Below are 20367 nucleotides of genomic sequence, written 5' to 3'. Positions count from 1 at the left end.
GCTGCTCCTCATCCCCTTGTGAGGAAGCTGTAGCCGCCATGAGGTCTCCCTTCAGTCTTCTCTTCTCCAGGCTGAACAAACCAAGTGACTTTAGCTGCTCCCCATATGGCTTCCTCTCCAAACCCTTCACCAACTTTGTGTCCCTCTTCTGGACACTCTCCAGTAGCTTAATATCTTTTTTATCCTGTGGTGCCCAGAACTGCACACAGTGCTCCATGTGAGGCTGCATCAGTGCAGAGCAGAGTGGGACAATCACCTCCTTCGCCCGGTTGGCAATGCTGTGCTTGCTGCATCCAGGACACAGGTGGTCCTCTTGGCTGCCAGGGACACTGTTGGCTCAAGTTCAACTTGCCGTTGACCAGAACCCCCAGATCCTTCTCCATGGAGCTGCTTTCCAGCATCTCATACCCCAGTCTGTATATTCAACCAGGGTTGCCGTGTCTCAGGTGCAAAATCCGGCACTTGCTCTTATTGAACTTCATGTGGTTGGTGAGTGCCCAGTTCTTCAGTTTGTTCAGATCCCTCTGCAGGGCCTCTCTGCCCTTAAGAGTGTCAACAGCTCTTCCCAATTATGTGTCATCAGCAAACTTACTAAGTAATCCCTCAAGTTGTGAGTCTAAGTCATTTATAAAGACATTGAAGAGCACTGGCTCTAAGATGGATCCCGGCGGAACCCCACTAGTGACTGGTTGCCAGCCCAACATAGCCACATTTACTGGAACCCTTTGAGCCCGACCCGACAGCCAATTGCTCATCCACTGCACTGTGTGTTTACCCAGTTGTGTGCTGGACATCTTGTCCAGGAGAATAATGTAAGAGACAGTATCAAAGGCTTTACTGAAATCCAAAAAGATCATGTCAACAGGCTTCCCTTGGTCAACTAGGTGGGTAACCTTGTCATAGAATGAAATTAAGTTTGTTAAGCAAGAATCTCCCCTCATGCTGGTTGGGACCAATGATTGCATTGTCCTTCAGATGTTTTTCAATAACTCCCAGAATGATCTTCTTCATGATTTTGCTAGGCACAGAAGTGAGACTGACAGGCCTGTAGTTGCGGGGGTCATCCCTGTTGCCCTTCTTGTAGATTGGGACAATGTTTGCCAGCTTCCAGTCATCCGGCACTTCTCCAGATTCCCAAGAGCATTGAAAAATCTTAGAGAGAGGTCTCACTATGACATCAGCCAGCTCTTTAAACACCGTTGGATGAATCCCATCAGGACCCATCGACTTGTAAGGATGTAGATGGACTAGCAAATCCTGTACAAGTTCCAGATTGATTGGGAGTTTATCATTCTCACAGCCACGGTTTTCTAACACAGGGTTATGGGGGCCCCCAAGTCCATCATCAGTGTTGAAGACTGAGGCAAATAAAGCATTAAACATCTTGGCTTTGTCTATGTCCCTGTAAATAAGGCGACCATGCTCATCAAGTAATGGGCCAATGTTATTTCTAGTTTGCCTTTTGCCATTAATATATTTTTAAAAGCCTTTTTTATTGCCACAGGACAAACAGAGCTCTAACTAGAAAGGACGAAGCATGTAATCTGCTAAAGGGGATCAGTAACACGAGAACAGTCATTCAGTCAGCACATTTATCTTCTCCATGCTTTATTCAGGAAGGTTCAGCTTGTGCTGGTTACAAAACACAAATGGGAAAAATAATTTACACAAAAGTAAGCATACAGCAACACCTCTTCCATAAAACCTACATCTGTAGTGGGTTAGGAAACTCCAAGTCCAAGCAAACTCTGCTGTCTTCCTGGACACTCTGGCCCTAAAAGGCTGCATTTCTCAGCATCAGAAATTCCTGATTTTGAGCTTCCTTTCTGCTTGGTTTTGTACTTCTTTGAGGTGCCTGAGTAAGCCTTAGCTCCCAGTCACACTCAATATTCTTTGCAAATTAAAACCTCTTCTTGCTAGCAAGCACATAGATCTTCTTTTTATGTTACAAGAAGACCTAGATTCCCAGCTTTGATGCATATCATACCTTATATTAAAATTTAATAAAAATTAGAAGGAAAAATATCTGGATACTTCTATAGGCAGCTGATTAGAACAGAGACAGAGCAGGGAAACAGTTACGAATCTGCTGCCAATTTTGGCCTGCAATGGAACTTTGGAAAATGAGGTTGGCTACTGCTAGTGGAGGACAAGTCAGATGTACAGAAAGCATGTTCCACTGTGGTAAGAACAGCAGATCAAATTCTCCAGCACACTTCCTCTGGGTCTCCATTCCCAGTCTAGTTTGCCTTCTGTTTTTTTTCCCTTCCTATATGAGCAGAGACTCCACACCAGCTTCCCATCAAGGGAACGTCTAAAAATCAGGCCTTCTCCTTATCTCACATGAAGTCTTGTAACAGCATAGCTCTACTTATGTCAACAAAGTCCCAGCTTGGACTGCACACCCTACAGAAACATTTTTTTAAATTGGAACACTCATTTGTCATCTTGTATGTTTAAATTTGCAGGACTTAGGAATTTTGGATCCTACAGAATGTAGAGCACAAAAAAAAAAGCAGTCACATCTCTACTGAGCACATCACACACCTTGAACTATGTTGCTACAGTTGCTGGCCAAAAGTGTTACACACCTGAAAACAGAACTCCTACTCTCTGTTATCTAAAGCATGGAAGATGCAGTCCAGCCTACAGAATGAATCTGTCAGCATGGGACGGTACCTTGCAAGTCTCTGATAATCCGCTGCAGCTGGCTTTCGCCACCAGTTGCTGCCATCTTGAAAACCAAAGGTGCTCCCCTTCTGGACTGTTAAGCTTTTCATCCATCTAGATTAAAAGTGCAGAGTTCATATCCTTGATGACCACTGGGCTGACGAAGATTATTCTTCTCTGTCACACCTGCAACTCTGTAAAAGTCAAAAATAAAGTAATTATCATCTCAAATGAGCAGTGCTTTAGCATTTTAGATCCTGTTTAGTAATGAATTCACATAAGACCAACTCTTTTCCAAGAACCTCCTTTCATTTCCTTCTAGATTTCACTTTCCTCTTCAGTTATGTCTTTCAAAACTACTGAGCAAACCTCAGAGAGCGATTTTCTCTGACTGGAGTTACAACACAGTCTTACAGCCCAGCTCAGGCTGGCATTTCATGCAACTCATCTTGTGACCCTGAGGGAGGTTCTGATGACACAGGACTTCCCCTCCCAAAAACCTCTGCCAGATCTGGCTGTAGAGTAAAAAGATACAACGACTTTTCCATTTCAGAGAGACTTTCAAAACACAGACTAGGCATAGGCGAAGGAGGCAAAAAATGATGCATGTTTGATTCTCTGGCATTGAAGCAACTCACACACTAGAGTTACTAAAAGATTTAGTATTGGATACTGGTTTCAGCATGAGAAATATCTCTCATCCTCTCCTCAGAACCCACTGTTCCCAACACATGTAAGAGGACACCACTTTATTTTAAGCTCTGTTACAGCATCCCTGGTTGCATAAATATACCTTGCACTACCTCCTTCACTTAGAACAATGACAAGAGAAAATCATAGGAAAGCTTTCCTTAATTAAAATGAATGAATTAAAATAAATTAAACGCTTCAAACACTTTACTAAAACAATCATGCCTGGGGACGCAAACTTTTTAACACTAACCTAGGAACAATCATTCCAAAAATACCACACAGAAACTGCATAGGGAATTTACTAAGCACCCTGTTCAAAGGTTGTTCATAATTCTCCCTGCAAATTTTCCAGCAAGCACAACACCCAAAGTACTGAATCTTCAGAAAATCTGCCATTACACTTCTCTGCTTTTGTGATCATTCAAGCTTAAATACAATTAAATTAAGTTGTAATTAAAATATTACAAACTTTCGAAATACAAATGTGATTAGGTTGTGATTATATCTCCTTTCTCTTTTTTTTCCTTTCACTCCCAAAATAACTAAATTGGTATGGCTGAACTAGGTGTATGAATGAATCAAATGGATCATCCTTCGACCATATGTACCCAGGTATTACTTGGAAAAGGTCCTGATGTGACCCCATATTATTTTCTGTTTGAAAAGAAGCAAGCCTTAATGAAGCCAGAGACACAAACATAGTAAGTACAAAAAAAGGCTGAAATTCGGCTTCCTAGTCCATTTCCCTTAATACCTGTATTCTGACACCTGCTACTTTCCCCTTCCGTATTTTGATGGCAGTTGTTACACTATGACACAACTGTTGCATGGACCATGTCCTGCCTGGGGAAGGGCTTTGGCCTGCAAAATCCTCACCCCAACCTGTGCTGCTTCAGGGAGGGAAAGCCAGTACAGCATAGACCAGCCAACCTTTTGTGGTGCCAAGCATGATTTTTTTTACCCTAGATCAACAACATTACATACTCAAGATTCTACTGAGTGATCACATTAAGCACCACCACTTCCTGGCAACCTGCTGAGTTTGGGTACCAAAGAAAAAAAGCAAGAATAACAAACCCAGTGCGTCAACATTTCCTTTTCTGGGCACGCATGGTAATATCAGCCGTATTTGTTCAGTTCAGCAACTGTTACAGAAAGGTGCATAGGTGAGAAGACTGCAATGTGGGCAATAGCAAGCCAAAACATGTGGTTAAACCAAATGCTCTTCCTCATACAATGGGGGAAAAGCACAAGGACCAACAACAGGATCCTGCCTATCCTTCCCAAAGGCCAGAACAAGTCCCAGTTCAAGGCTCCAGAGGCACAAAGACTAAGCAAGAGGCATGCCAGGACAACAGTGACCAGGCCAAACACAGGCATGTATAGAGAGCCTGGAAGAGATGGCAGTTGAGTCCTTATTTTGCAACAGCCAGTGGGGAGCAGGACATGGGGCATCCTACAGCAGACAGGCACAGCATGGGACCTTGTCAAGCGCTGGTTCCCAGCAGACTGCCCAAGCAGAGATTTACTAGGGGAGGATTAAGGAGGTTTAGAGTTGGCCCAGCCCCACTGGCAATATGTAATTTAGTGTGTTTGCCCAGAAGTCACAGATAAATGATTACTGTGTGCACAACAATTCAGCAGCACAGGGCAAGTGAAGGCAGCATGTTCCCAATGGGTTGATCCTGTCGTGCCAAAGCAGCACAAAATACTAATCTTTATCTCTGCCAGGACCTCCCAGGCAGAAAGTGTGAGCCCTGAACAGAGACAACAACCCAGTTGGAGGCATGTAGCTGCACAGCCCCCTCCTCTTCTTCATCTCCTCCCAATTACCCTTTTCCTCACTACAGGTAGCAAGGTCTCACAGCTTTCCTGCTCCTTGCCATCAGCTCGCACCCATGAGACATGCATTTACTCCTCTCTTTTCCCAGAGACGAAGGGGATTTTTCAACCTGAACTATTGCACAAGGAGAATGTGTTGAAACTTTTTCTACCTGCCTTCTCCTCCGCAAAATGTTGAGAAAGGTAAGTCTCTCCTCTGTGGCCCTTCCAGAGGTGTTCTTACAAAACACAGTGTATCTCACAGGAAGCTCTCACTTCCTATGGCAAAGAAAGCCGAAAACGTACCTTAACTGATTTCCCGGGGATACAAAATAGGAAGAGCTTCTGTAAACAGCTGATCTACTCCTTCCTGATCACAGAATATTTTGCCCAGGATTGTTTTGAGCACAGCCCTGTTCCTCCAGCATTTCCTACCCTATTATGTATGTCTGTAAATATCTGCTACGTGAGAACAGCATAATACATGTGTCAGGCACGAGTGACCTGCTTTGGGTCAGAAGCTTTTTAGGTGATGCATTGTTACCTCTTATATAATAGCATCTGACTAAGGTCAACAGCATTAACTTGCACAAAACTGCAGTTCTGCAATGACGTTGGTGAAGCCACACTAAGGACCTGGCACAGAGCATGGCAGAGGAGGCAAGACAGGGCCTGACACCAGTCCCTCCTTGAGCTCTTGGGCCCTGCCTGCTGATGTCTGAAGGTGGCTGCTCCCTCTCCTGCTGGTATAAGTACTAGTGTGGGGGTGACAATCTTCTTTACAGAGGAGGATACGCTGGAGATTAAAGAAACAGAAAGGAAACGGCCCACTGACAGGAAAAGATTTACCTGAAGGAGAGTGACACACAGTAAACAAAATTCAATGACTGCAATTAAATTGGTTAGTGGGGTAGCTACAATGACCTACTTTTAATCTGATTTCATTAAATTTCTCTTTTTGTTACTGTAGGCATGTCTGCGACTCCAGCAGCTACATTTTTTTAAACTCATTGGTCAATTTTGGCCCATCTTGACAGAAGGTAGAGGTCTTAGAAATATTACACTCCTCATGGGCAATCAGAACAGGAAACTGGAAGTCCATAAGCAGAGTGCCTCTTCATTGACAATAAAGATCCAGTGAGACCTCCCGTATAGCCTGATAGCAGAGAATCCACTCCTGACCCAATTGCATTTTCAGTGAACACTATGCACAGAGCTCCCACTGCAAACTCAGTGTAATGCAGTTTAAAAGCAAATTGGATCTGCAAGACGAAAGAATCGGAAACCAAGTTCCACTACTTTCTACTGCTTAGGGAAATATTTCATGTTAACATAACTACTCTGGCCTAGCTATTCCAAAGAAGGCCACTTCATCACATGGCATCCACTGGTATCACGAGACTTTTAATTATTTGGTGCCTGCAATTCTGTACCTATTCTAACACTCTATATGAAACAAAACAGGGAAGTGAGGATGCTGAGCCAAATCCTCTGTACATGAGTCACAACAACTTTAACTGTGTTATAGCCTTGTGTAATGTGAATGTGATTTGTCCCATAAGAGCAGATACTGACTGAAAACTGCAGGGCACATATTTGGTGAGTGTGTGGAAAAAAAGACCTACCTGATCATACAGTTGGTTACAAGATACACTGACAAAAGAATGCTGAATGCAAACCTCAAGACAAAGATGAAGGAAGAACTGGGAAAAGGAAGTAACTACCGCTCAGAACCATAACACCACTGATTTATTTAAATAATTCCAGTAACTGTCTGGGAAAAGTACTTTGTGCTTTGTTGTTGCAGGAAACATAAGAGTCCAAATAGAATTTAGTGCAGCTGTGCTGCTGGCTTTTCTCATTTTGTACCATGCAGGTACATAAAGCTGCATATCCATAAAGCTAAAGTACTGTTTGCTGGAAATCAGGCTCTGAGGTGAACTGCAAAAAAGACAGCGTGACTCTTCTCTCATGTACACACACATGCTTTTACTGGGCAATTCAACTCTTAGTGCATTAAATACTGCATATAAATATATGCAAAAAACTGCATATAAATATATGTGACTGATAAAAATGCACACTGGACTACATTAAGTAGGATGATTAAAAACAAAAGGCAAGCACAGTCTGAATGTCAGCTAAGGTTTCCATTTGGAGTTTTGAATCTTGTTTCCATTCCAAGAAGTGAAATTTTCTTCTTAAACAATCTTCCCCCTTTGTTTTCTACAAAAACAAAGCTTCACATTTCAATTACAAAAATATGATTCGGGAGAAACATTATTTTATTTCTCCTAGTACTTCAAACAGGAGACTACACTGCAAACCTGTGCTGGATTTCCCACATACTTATACACACAAACCTTGCTTTGAAGGGTTCGGTCGTATAAACATTTAGCAATAAAAAGCATCTTGCAGAAAATAGTTGTCTAGAAAAATAAATTCACAGAACATCATATCATAGCAGAAGAGAGACTTCTTACAGCAAAGCCCTTCTGTGGGGATGCCCTTATACTCTAGGGATATTTGCATTTTACAGCATAAGAACACAAACTAACGACATTCACAAAATGCTGCTTGCACCCCTAACCTGACAGGAGAGACTGACACAAAAGAATCAGTAAAATTTTGCATAATCTTTTCCTTGTCCTGTAGACAACTGGCCTGCATTCACCCTACTCCTTGTATTTGCAAACTGCTCTTAGAAAAAGGTCAAAACTAAGGAAGAGATAGAAGTATACCAGTGGCAGGATAACTCCAGGAGATATCGTTAATTTTTAACCCTGAGTGGGGAACACTGGCAACCCGAACAATCTGTTTTACTGTTGCACCTACTGAATTGGACCCCTACTCCAAGGCCCAACTTAAACCCTTTCAAAATTTTACACTGAACTTTGCCAAGGACAGACGCATTAGACCAGGGACACAGTTTCCTGACTTGTAGAATACATTGCTTTGTCTCTGGTATTTCTCATATCAGTTACTGTTGAACAACATGAACTCAAATGACCACTTTCCGCAAACAACAACACAGGGATGAGCTTGTACGCACCTCACAAAGACATCCCTGTCTCAGCCCTGTCTCATGATGAGACAAGTTGCCTGTTTGAGGAAGCAGCCACTTCACAAGGAGAAGAGTGCTCTTCTGATAACAGGAATTGCACTAGTATCACTTTTAACAAACTCATCTGCCCTTTTTCCTTAGGACATGCCAGACCTGGCTGCATATCAGGAATGTTACACTGTGTTTACTAACATCTACAAATTAACCTAACCATAACTCTCCCAGAGGCTTGCTTCTCCTCAGCTACTCCCATCCTACTTCACTCCCTCAGGGGAAATCGCCCCCCTCGCCTCAGTGCCCACATAGCAAGTCGAAAAAATAAGTTTCATTCAAAAATGAAAAAGTTTTTTTCCCTCTTCACACTCTTATTCTGCCATTTTTCCCACATTCCTGGGTACCCTCCCTGCCACAAGACCTGCTCTTCCTCTCTGTAACTCACCCAAATATTTAAACCTCTTACACATTTTTTAAGGCACGCACCTGATGTGTGATGCTACTCTGAGGAGCACCATATGGTGCAGACACCTACAGAAATAGAAACATTAGAGGACTTGCAGCTGAAAAGGAGCATTGGTGATTCATGACACTCAGCCCACTCATTGTACAAGCTTAGAGTCTTCAAAGAGTCTCACATTTCTGTAGCTTCTGAGCCTTGTTACCTTCTTAGCAAGCACAGCCTAAGGCATCTCAGCCACCTGTGAGACTTTGGAAGAGTTAAGAGCAACAACCATTACATCCTAACTCTGAACAGGGATTTTCCTTAGAAGGATTTTTTACCTCTGTATCTACCGTTCCACACTATCCCTCCAAGCCAAGGTTTCAGAAGCACTTGAAAAGCCTGCCTCCAACTAATGGTTTTGGGAAGTCTGGCAGGTGGGTGTCGAGACTTGCCTGTGTGTAGCACTCCATCTGTCCTCCATCCAGCCAACAGCAGCAGTAGCTCCCTAAGGCAATTCCTGACCTATTTGTAGTTCTCAGTGAACCAGCAACAAGCAACACTGAAAATTACAGGTTTTGGCCATGCACATGCAGACCAAATAGGAGGTGAGGAAAGCACATTAAGCAAGAAGCACGCTGAGACAACCCAAACTGACAGGCTGCCGAGTGAATCATGCTGCCCAGAGCCAACAGCAAAAATTGTTTTCTTTCCTCTGTAGCAGGAAGCACAGAGTATTTCCTCTCTCCCTCTTTCCTCATTGGTTTTCCAGTGAAGGTCACCAGTTTTGTGGCAAGTGGACGTTTCAGTGTTACAGACCCCAAATGTTTAACAGCCTTGGGAAGAGAGGCCTGCATGAGACTGGCACAGCTGAGCTGGCCGGGAACAGCCAGCCTCACAGGTGACACAGGCTTGGCGTCAGCCCAGTTATTCGGGGACACCCTGATCCAACCTGCTCACTTTCAAAACCTAAAACGGCTTGCAGTAATAGCAAAGTAGCAAGATCTCTCCTGTGCCTGTTTTCCTTCCCAGCAGTAAATTAAACGTTACGGTGGGCACACTCAGGGGTTAACTGTTTACAAATGACTTTGCTAAGACCACTCTACCACGAGCAATCACCTAATACTGTGATGGACAAAAGTATTAAAGCAAAGGGAAGGGTGTACAAGTCAAGGCCCTGTGCAGCAACAGTCTCCCAGAACTCTTCCAAGCACTGAGACTGAGACTGAGACTGAGAAGGTTCTGCTCTTTCTACCAGTGTTACAAACTGTAGAGCCTTCCTCTAAATACAATTGGGTAAAGTGTCTAAAACTACTACTATTATAGAATTTTTGGACACAAACAGCCACCATTCCCCGGGCAAATTGAAATTACTACATGAAAATATGAACTAGACTAGATAGAAAAAAAAGTTTCCTTGCACTGGCAAAACCAAACAGAAACATAGTAAGATAAGTGAATAAAAAGAATCACGTGTAACAATAAAAACACTCAGGGGTCTTACAGTTCCATTCAGTTTAATAACCTCAGCAGCATCTAAAGTATACTAGAAAGGTTCGGTGTTTATTTGACAAAGAAGCAATTGTTAATTTTTAAATATGATCAGCTAAGAAAAACAAATAACCACCTGAGTTAAAAACAATTTTCAGCACTACTTTCCCTTGAGTTCACCAGATAATTTCTGCAACTTTATACATACTTTTCTTTACATTTTGAATACTTTTCTCTCCCTAGTTGTTCCTTTAGGTCTTGAACCCCCACCAACCAAGTCTTAGTGGGCCTTGGCCCCCAGGACGTTAGGATGAATTCCTGTTCCTTTTATGTAACCCTCTAGCAGTGGAGAGAGGGACTGCAAACACAATACACCCTTTCACTGTTATCAGATGGTGTACATAAGAGGGTCCTTTATGCAAGAAAATCAGGCTCCATAAGTAACTGACCCTTCAGAAGAAGTAGGGAAATGATGTTCAAATATATATACTACAACAAGAAGAGCAAAACCAACTATCACTTGTATTCCACCACACTATTTTAGATACAACTTTTTAATTGCTGTGCAGTTTTCTAAATGTGAATGTTTGGAAACACCGTTTGGAACATCTGGAACATTTTTTAAATTCAAGCACTCCCACGAGGATTATTGGAAGGCTTTAGGAAATTGCTTTGTACAGAATAATATCTGGAAAACATAAAACACACTACTGCAAGGCAGTTTATCTTCCCAGCTGCATGTCTTGCAACATCATATCAGAACCAAAAACGAAACAGAGAACAACAGAGAAAAGATCACTGGGTTGCTGACAAAACAGAATCCAAATTTTACTCTGAAAGTTTAATCCCAGCCCACCTCCACAGACACATGGAGTCAGAGCTGGATATAATCAATGACCCACTTTCACTCTCAAGCATTAAAGAAGCACAGGCCTCCTACTCCTCCCTCTTTGTTTACACTTGAAAAGTAACTCGGTTTCAAGGATGAGATGAACTGGGAGAGTGCCACCTATAGCAAACTAACTCTATACACCAAGCAAACCTTTGCACTGGCAAAAATCTGCCGGGTGCAATGACCCGAGTAGTCAACTTGGGTGAGAAAACATAACGGCCCCGAGCTCCTAAACATGCAGCTGCAGCAACAACGAATTCACCAGCCTCCAAAACACGGCACAGCCCCTCCACAGCCCAACTCACCACTACAGGACCTCTGCCCCAGGAGAATCCAGAGCCCAAAGGCAGCAGATGATGATTACACTAAAGGTTCACTTTTATTCTTTTTTTCCTTGTTTGCTGTGGATTACCAGGATCAACGTAAACCGGAGGAGGGCCAGCTGCAAACCCAGCATCTGCCCTAGAGACAGACCCAGCCACCCCGCACACCAGCAAAACTCTGCCCGTCCGTCCGTCCGTCTGCCGGAGATTTGCCGACACAAGGGCAAGCGGGATTAGCGCCGTGGCAAATATTCGCCCGTCAGCACTTTGTAGCGGGTGAGGGCACGGACACGGACAGATATTTCGTTTCTAGCAGGGCCCCGGGTGACTGCTCCTCCAGCAGCCGCTCCGACCTACGGGGAGGACTCGGAGGGTCCGTTCAGGGGTGGATGACGGGAGAGAAAACAGAGGGCAGCGTTTATACCGGCCCAAAATCATTGCTCACCAGGTGGAAAAGATGACAGCTAAGGTGACTGGGCCTTGATGCCAGCCGCATAGGCGCTGGCCTGGAGGGATCAGGAGCCCCCCGTCCCTCTGGACCAGTGTTTAGGCAGACACTGGCCACCACCCAGGCTACCCATGGCCTGCGTGTGCGGGCCCAGTCACCCCGCCGCGGGCTGGGATCGCCATGCCGGCCCTGCAGTCACCTCGCCGCAGGGCCGCGGCACAGCTCCGTCCCCCCTCCATCCCCACCGGGACTCCTCCCCTCAGAGCCGAGCTCCGAGTGGCAACAAGTGGAAGCCGCTGAAGTTACTTCCTCTCCCTCCCTCCCTTCGGCGGCAGCCGCCGCCTCTTCCCCACCGCCCTCCGCGCTCCCCCAGGGGGGTGTCAGGGGCAGTGACGCGCGTTACCTGCGCGGCCGGCGCCATGTCGCGGAGAGACGGCCCGGGGTGAAGCTCCGGCGCCGATCGCCGCTCCCCGGCGACTACAACTCCCGTGAGGCCGCTGGAGGTGCCTCCCCACCCCCGGGGCGGTGGCTGGCCGCTGCGCTACGGGCGCCCGGCCGGGCCCGAAGGCGACGGGAGCACAGAATCAGAGAGTCACAGCGTCACAGAATCACAGAATGTTGGGGATTGCAAGTGACCTCAAAAGACCATCTAGTCCAATCCCCACGCCGGAGCAGGAACACCCAGATGAGGTTACACAGGAATGTGTCCAGGCGGGTTTTGAATGTCTCCAGAGAAAGAGACAACACAAGCTCCCGGGGCAGCCTGTTCCAGTGCTCTGTCACCCTCACTGAGAAGAAGTTTCTTCTCATATTTAAGTGGAATGTCCTGTGTTCCAGTTTGTATCCATTGCCCCTTGTTCTATCATTGGTTGACACCGAGAAGAGCCTGGCGCCATCCTTGTGACACTCACCCTTTACAGATTTATAAACTTCGGTGGGCACCTTGGCGGGATGCAGAGGCCCCAGCTGATCAGGGAGGAGGCAGTGGGGAGGCTGGGGAAAGTACCGGGATGAAAACAGAGAGTTTTTAAATGTCTTTGCGGGAAAAATCGCCACTTTCCCCTACAGCAGCATTGTTGGGGTGGTTTCCTCTCAGGGGTGCGTGTTTCTGGTACCCTCAAGCAAAGTCACCTGTCAAGAAGTGTAACTTTTTTATTATGTACCAAATGTTCAGTATGTTTTGGTGTTTTTTTAGTTTGGGCATTTTTGTTGTTGTTGTTGGTTGGTTGATTTTTTGTTGTTGTGTTTTTTGCTTGTTTTGGGGTTTTTTTTAGGTTTGTGCATCAGTTCATCAAGTTCTTTGCATGGACAACGGAAGTGAATCATAGAATCATTTTGGTTGGAAGAGACCCTCAGGATCATCGAGTCCAACCATAACCTAACTCTAGTGCTAAACCCTAAGAACCTTGTCTATGTGCCTTTTAAACACCTCCAGGGATGGTGACTCCACCACTTCCCTGGGCAGCCTGTTCCAATGCCTGACAACCCTTTCCAAATGTGAAAGTCAAGCTAAATAAACCCAGTATGCAGCAGATTTCCCCTTTCTGTCCTCATCAGTTGACAAAAGGAAAGTCTTCTTCCATGGCTGAAAGATGTAGGCAGGGAGGGATTAATAAAGGCCAAGTATGGCAAGGGACTGGGAGAAAGCAGATGTGAAACTGGAACAAGGGGGTGCTTCCTAAGGTGGGGTGCCAGGAGTTAGTGGGGCACAGGGTCCCTAATACTCCCAACACCATCTCCCAGCTGCAACCAGGATCCTGGTAGAAGCGAGCTACTTCCACTCTTCGAATTTTAACCCTGTCATAAGGCATATGATACCCCAAAACGACATTTCTTTCACAGCATCTGAAATATTGTTTTAGTATTTGAAGAGTGCTTTGCTTTTTTCCACATTGCCTTGGTAAATAAATGATTTTAAATAAAACTTGTGACCAAGTGGTTTGTCATCTGTTCTTTCCACAACGCTTGTGACTATGTTAATATCATAAACATCAGCTTAGGCATCCATAAGATCAAAGCATTCTGTTTTCAAGACTCTGAGGAAATACATATAGTGCATAGTTGCTGACATGTCTCCATCATCCTCATTTTTTCATCCTCAACTCAAGGATGACTAAGTGACTTTAAGTTTTGGTGAATAATCTTCAATGTATGGTTTTGCATAGCTCAAAAGCATTTTAATATCCTCAGAAGTGCAGGCTATAGGGCTAAGCATATTGTGGGCACATGACTCGTGAAACATAATGGGACATCTCACATATTAATAGTTCGGAGGCAGCCTTCAGGCGGACTTCTTTTGGCATGCTTTGATACATCAGGCAGTACAGGGCCAAGAGCATCTGCTGAAAACGAATGCTTGTTTTCCATTGACCTGTAGGCATCTGGGTGTCTTTCAAAAGTAACCTCAGGGTCATCAGTTGCAAATAATGACAAATCAAATCCCAGATAATTTCACTGCAATGGAGGGTATTTTATATATTTTCAAAAAGTCTTTGTGCAGTTTTACTTCTCACTCAAAAATAATCAAGTAGAATGGATTGTTCCTTCTTTTAATTACATAGTGACAAGCTACTTTTAGAAATATTTAATTATCTACATTAATTATTGAATTATTGCCTGTTCATACAGACATCAATTTCTTCAGAGAAAATCATGCTGTTTCCAGCTAGGTCTGTCCATGACCAACACTTCCTTAGATTTTTCCACATTTTTAATTTCTTAGCAACAAGAGAGGTTCAAGATTTTTGCTTTTTGGAACCTGTCCTAGAAACGGAAAATACACTGTCTGTTCCATTTGTGTTGCTTTTCTTAATTTTTACAATGATACAATTTGTTTATTAACTTCTTCATAAACTATAATAAGCTGGATGGGAATTATTGTTTTTTTTCTAGCCCAGGAAATGCGATGCCAGTTATCCCAGCAAAAGGAAAGAATTTGCTGAGAAAAATCTTTTCACTAGTTGATGGAATGTTACCCTTGTGATCACAAATATATTCTGCAGAAGTAGCTAATTCAAATAAACTAAAATTACTAAATTGCTACTTAACATGTATTAAAGGTCATTAGAGGATCATGCTGTATTCTTTAGGTTCTGTTCCATATGGCTAAAATGTACGCCAAGATAAATATTTAAGGGCTGAAATGAACTTCTGACATCAGAAGTTAAATCTATTGCTAGCTGCAGTTCTTTTTGAATGGTTCTGAAAATACAATTCGAATGTGGCTGGGTTTGGGATTGGGTTGCTTGTTTTTTTTTTTTTCATTTTGGTGGCACTAGAAGCCAAAGTTCACAAATCAATGTAGAATCATTTAATTTGGACTGTCATGCATAAAAGTGCTTTTTTTTTTTTGTGGGAAGAGTTTCCTCCATTCAGGCAAGCCAATTTACATTCGCACTGTCTAGCTCATTGTAAAGTAAAATTACACACTGTCATCAATCACTTCATGCTGACAACACCTTGGTGACTCATTGACTAGAGCAGGTATTTACTAAACCCTCTTAAATAACTGGGATCTATCAAAACCAAGCAAACAAAACAGACAAATGAATAAACAAACAACAGTGTCTCCTGTGGCTGTTAGATTCAGTGAATATTTCATAGGCGTCTCTGAGTACACGTCCATAGGATGAGTTTTTTCCATCTGTGACATTATTGTTAAATGTGCTACATATTTTCTTTTAATATTTTAAAGAGTTAATTGATATTATATAATAACTGGGGAGGGTTTCACATTCACTGGGCACTTGAGGTATGTTACGAGAGCAGCAAACTCCAGTTTCCCTGGTCACCCTCAGGGGATTAACATACCATTGTAGCTCGACTGAACAACGGGCTGCTGTTCATCATCAGAGACTTTCTGTGGCTGCAGGGAGAAAGCTTTGGAAGCACTTTTTGCATTTGTTTGCAACCTGTTTTGAATAGGTGGACAAATAATTGTCAGTAGATATAAATAAAGCTGGTAGCAGGCCACATAAAAAGAACCAGCAAAGATCTGGAAAACCTCTAGAAGCAAATTTGGTAATTTAGACAAGGTGTCTGAGAGGCTTGGAAGAATAATGTGCTAGTATCAGGTCGCCTTCTGAGACTGACTCCCACCTGAGCACATTGGGGTGAGGAGCTGCCGCTGCTCAGAACTGGCCGCATTTCACTCCTGTGTGGACAAAGTAGGCACCAAGATTTTGAGTTGGTTCAGTGCTGGTTCATCTGAACCAGCAATGCTATGGGAGAGCCAGGACACAGACTCTGGACTCTATGGTTTAAATGAAACAGATTCTTTTGTATACATATAGATGTGTGGCACACGGATCAAGAGCATACTGAGGCTCTAGAGATTGAGAGCTGATTAAGAAACAGAGCTTGTTTGCTTCACTCCAGACAGGATCTTCAGTCTTGCACTGCTCTTCTGATTTAAAACTGAAGTTACATATATATTGAACATTTACAAAGCCTAAAACTTCAATCCAAAAATTCCCATGATCTGTCAGAAGGGGCTGTCTTCCTTTCAAACTTCTCCCTTCCTAGTGGTACATCTTGAACCTTTGTAATAAAACATACTGGTCCTGTATGTGGCACGAATTTCTGGTTTACATCTCCATTAATTAATCTTTCCGGGATCTGTATTCCTTGCCATTTCCCTACCTACAGGCAAAAGCAAAACAAGACCTTTTTAAGTAACATCATTTTTTTAACAGGCATAATTTCAACTAGGGATCACTTCCATGGCATGTTCATTGCACAGGTCAGCGAAGGCTTTGGACATCAAAACCTAACTTCTCGGTTTTGAGTTTTTCGTTCAGTTCTCTTAGAGGACTGTTCTTCATGCTGAATTCTGCTCTAAAACCATCTTTTGGCAACATTTACTTGGTTTACTGTTGCTCTGGCAGGAAGTCAGAAAAATCATAGGGTAGTTTAGCTTTGAAGGGACCTCTAGAGTTCTCTTGCTCCAAACCCCTGCTCAAAGCAGATCTAATCAGATGAGGTTGCTCAATGTCCAGTCAGCTCTTGAACCACCTCTCTAAATCCCTGTTCTAGTATTTGGCGACTCCTGTAAAAAACCAAATACTTATGCCTAATTGCAATATCCTGTGTTCCAGCCTGTGTCTATTGCTTCTCATCCCACTGCTGTGCACCTCTGAGAAGAGTCTGTCTCCATCTTCTCTGTATCTTCCACTTCAGGTAGTTGCATACACAGTCTGCTCTTGCCTGAGCCTTCCCTTCTTAAGGCCAAATGAATCCAGCTCCCCCAGCCTCTCCCCATCCATCATGTTCTCCAACCCCTGCCTGGCTAGAAGGCCTCAGCTGGACTCCCTCTAGTATGTCGATGGCTTCTGTATACTGAGGAGCTCAAAACTGGACACCTCTACTGCAGATGCAGCCTCACAAGTGCCAAATAGGGTGGAAGGATCACTTCTCTGGACCTGCCAGCTACACTTGTGCTAATACAATCCAGGATGTGATTGGTCTCCTCTGCCGCGAGTGTGCTTTCTGGCTTATGCTCAAGACCCCCAGAACCTTCTCTGCAGACCTCTTTCCCAGACAGCTGCCCCCCCACTTCCCCTCCCCAGCCTGTATAGTTATTCCATCCCAGATGCAAGGTTTTGCAAATAAAGTAAGAAATGACCAATTGTCGTATTTGCAAACCCAAGACTGTTTTCTGTGTGGCTAACCTTACTGGGTTCTCTAATCTTTCACCACTACAACATTCTTGTACATGAAAAAGGTGAGATGCAGAGGAAGACTACTAGTGGCAGCCCCTTCCCATGTAGGATTGCTGTGAGATGGCTTCAGTGTTTTTCATATTTTTAAATGTGGATTCCTTATGTCAGTAGGTGGACTTGAGGCTCACTTTCAACATTCAGTATGCTTAGGAGTGAGTTCATATTAAGAACAGCTCTATAAGTGAAGTACTGTTGTGTTTGTTCCTCCTCTATGATGATATCCAACTGGTCCTCATAGGTCATCTTTACTGGTACTTCTTACTGTCTGTTCTCATTTTGACTTGCAGCTAACTCTTGCGTTATTTTCCTTTCTAATTTTTGTGCTTGCTTTAGTATTGCTTCCTGAAGAACACGTAGGCATCTGATCAGTACAGAAAATATCAGTCAAACTTCTCTCCATTTAACACAGATCCTTCCTATTTAAAGACTGGATGAGTAAGAGCATTTCAAACTGCTAAGTAACTGTTTATGATTTTAATAGCACTGGTGGTGCTTTCCAAATATGGAGTCATAGATGGAGGTATCTTGTTTCCCAGTCAAAACACTCCGGGCAGTAAGCAGTGTATGCTATGCTTTGTCCAGTGCCCTGCACTCGTTTATGAATCTAGAGTCCAACTTTGCTCTGATTATGACCAGAAGCAAAATTATCATTGATTTGAGTAGGAGCAGGATGCTTTCTTAAATGTGTGGATTTTAAGTTTGCTTATTTAAGACAGTTTGCATTAGTGGTGGAAATGACTAATTTGCTTACCTGCCTTAACCCTTACCAGTGAGGATTTTGCCTGCTGGCAGATCATTGACTGATATGGGTTCCTATGGCTCCACAGAAGGTGAGAGCTCTGACAGGCTATGACAGCAATGCTCAATTTTGTGTTGATCTCCTGAAAAGACAAGGTAGGGAGCGGGGCCCAGTCCAGCTAAGTGCTTGCAGGAGGAGCTGTTTGTTCTCCCATTCCCACTGGGTGGAAATTAATACGCATTTAATTACAGCAGCAAGAGCATGTCCATGTAACTGTAACTTGCAATCAGGGTTAAATGTACCATCTTGCATAAAGGCACCCCTCACACTGTACAACAGCTGTAATACTGCAACCACTCAATTTGACACCACTCCCTTCCCCCAAATAGACTGTGGTTTCCAAAAGTAATTAATTTCTCCTTTTTCACTTCACAAACATTTTTCTCTCAGTTCTTCATTTGCTCAGACCACATAATAGTTGATTGAGTGAGTGAAATTAAAGATTCAGGGTCCCCTGAGCATTATGTTTCACCCAGAACAGTCCATGTTTTCCAAGCATCTGGACCTCCCAGAAGGAAGGAGATGCACAGGCTGCCCATCCCCAGATTGCACTGGGTATATTCTGTGGCTTTAGCAATACGGATATTTAATAACATATGTGTATAAGCAAAGATGGAAGCTACACCAACATATTTCCTCTTGACAATGGATATAGCTCCAAGTGCCTTACAGGTCTCTGTGCCTAGTGGCAGAGTTTGGAGGGATGTGTACTATCCATGGTGGAGGAGAATTGCTTTTGGACTGCTTATGTAGGCTGGACATACAGCTGTCTGTGGGACTCGGCAGGGTGCACGTGATGGTGCTGAGGGAATTTCCCAATATCATTGCAAGGTGCTATTTATTGCCTCTAAACACCATGGTGATCAGGATAGGTCCCTGATGATTTGGAAAAGGTGAAGGTCATGCCCATTTTCAAAAAGGGCAAGAAGGACAATCCAAGGAACTATAGACTGCTCGGTCTCACCCCTGTGCCCTGGAAGATGGTAGAGCAAGTCCTCTGGGAAACCATTACCAGACAGACGGAGAAAAAAAATGTTTGGGAAGAGCCAGCACAGATTTATCAAGAAAAAATAGCACCTGACCAACTTGACTGTCTTCTACAATGAAATGATTTGCTCTGTGAATGAGAGGAAACTTGTGCATGTCATTTACCTTGACTTCTGCAGACTTTTGTCAAAGTCCCCCACAGCATTCCTGCAGCCAGACTGGGGAGATACAGACTGAATGGGTGGACTATAAAGTTGATGAAAAAATGAATGGACCATCAGGCTTAAAGGGCAGTGGTCAATGGTTAGAAGTTTTCATGAGTTGCATGGTGCAACTCATGAGTGGCATGATTTGGAGGTCAATACCGAGGCTGATACTGTTTAACATCATCATTAACAGCCTGGATGGTGGGACAGAGTGCACCTTCAGCAAGTTCATGGATGACACCAGAGGGAGTAGCTGATACACACTGAGTCGTAGGGCTGCCATGCAAGGAGATGCTATCAAGCTTGAAGAATTAGCTGACATGAGCCTTGGAAGTTCAAAAATGGCAAATGCAGTGTCTGGCATCTGGGATGGTCTAGTCTTCTGCAAGAGCAAGGGCTGAGGGCCACCTGGCTAGAGATCAGCTTTGCTGGAAAGATCTGCAGGTTCAAGTGGACAGCAAGTTGAATACAACTCATTCATGTGCAGTTGCAGCAGTGATGACTGTGTATGGGCCTGTGTTGCCATCAGGTTGAGTGTGACATTTATTTCCCTCTACCTGATGTTCATGTGGTCACATCTGCAGTTACATATGCAGTTTTAGGTCCCCCAGTACAGGAGAGATTGACTGACTGAAGTGAGCCTGATAGAGGACCACCGAGATGGTTAGGGAGTTGGAGTACATGACATATGAGGAGACTAAATTGTCTGCAGTTTGTTTAGCCTCAGGAAAAAACAAGGCTTAGGAGAGACTCGATGGCTCTTTTTGATTCCGTAATGCAGAGACATAGAGAAGGCAAGGGAGAGGTAACATGACCA

General features: G+C 43.7%; 1 protein-coding gene across 6 annotated transcripts in view; it reads right to left on the bottom strand.

Annotated features, from left to right (window-relative positions):
* Positions 1-12527, bottom strand: part of FYCO1 (FYVE and coiled-coil domain autophagy adaptor 1) — a 48087-nt gene extending 35560 nt beyond the window's left edge. The window contains exons 1-2 of one of the 6 annotated variants that reach the window (XM_065051754.1): positions 12242-12527; positions 2680-2864 (exon numbers count right to left, since the gene is read on the bottom strand). In XM_065051754.1, the coding sequence (XP_064907826.1) occupies positions 2680-2734 (55 nt within the window). In that variant the 5' untranslated portion in view covers positions 2735-2864; positions 12242-12527. Of the gene's footprint in view, positions 1-2679; positions 2865-9139; positions 9294-11372; positions 11798-11835; positions 12138-12241 lie in introns of those variants that run through there. The other 5 variants (XM_065051748.1, XM_065051752.1, XM_065051749.1 and 2 more) reach the window with 5 other exon arrangements.
* Between the last annotated feature and the right edge of the window lie 7840 nt (positions 12528-20367).

The sequence above is a fragment of the Columba livia genome, chromosome 2 (genome assembly GCF_036013475.1).
Source record: "Columba livia isolate bColLiv1 breed racing homer chromosome 2, bColLiv1.pat.W.v2, whole genome shotgun sequence".
Taxonomy (NCBI): Eukaryota; Metazoa; Chordata; class Aves; order Columbiformes; family Columbidae; genus Columba; species Columba livia.
Note: the sequence above shows the minus strand (reverse complement) of the source record. Positions and strands in the feature narration are given on the sequence as shown.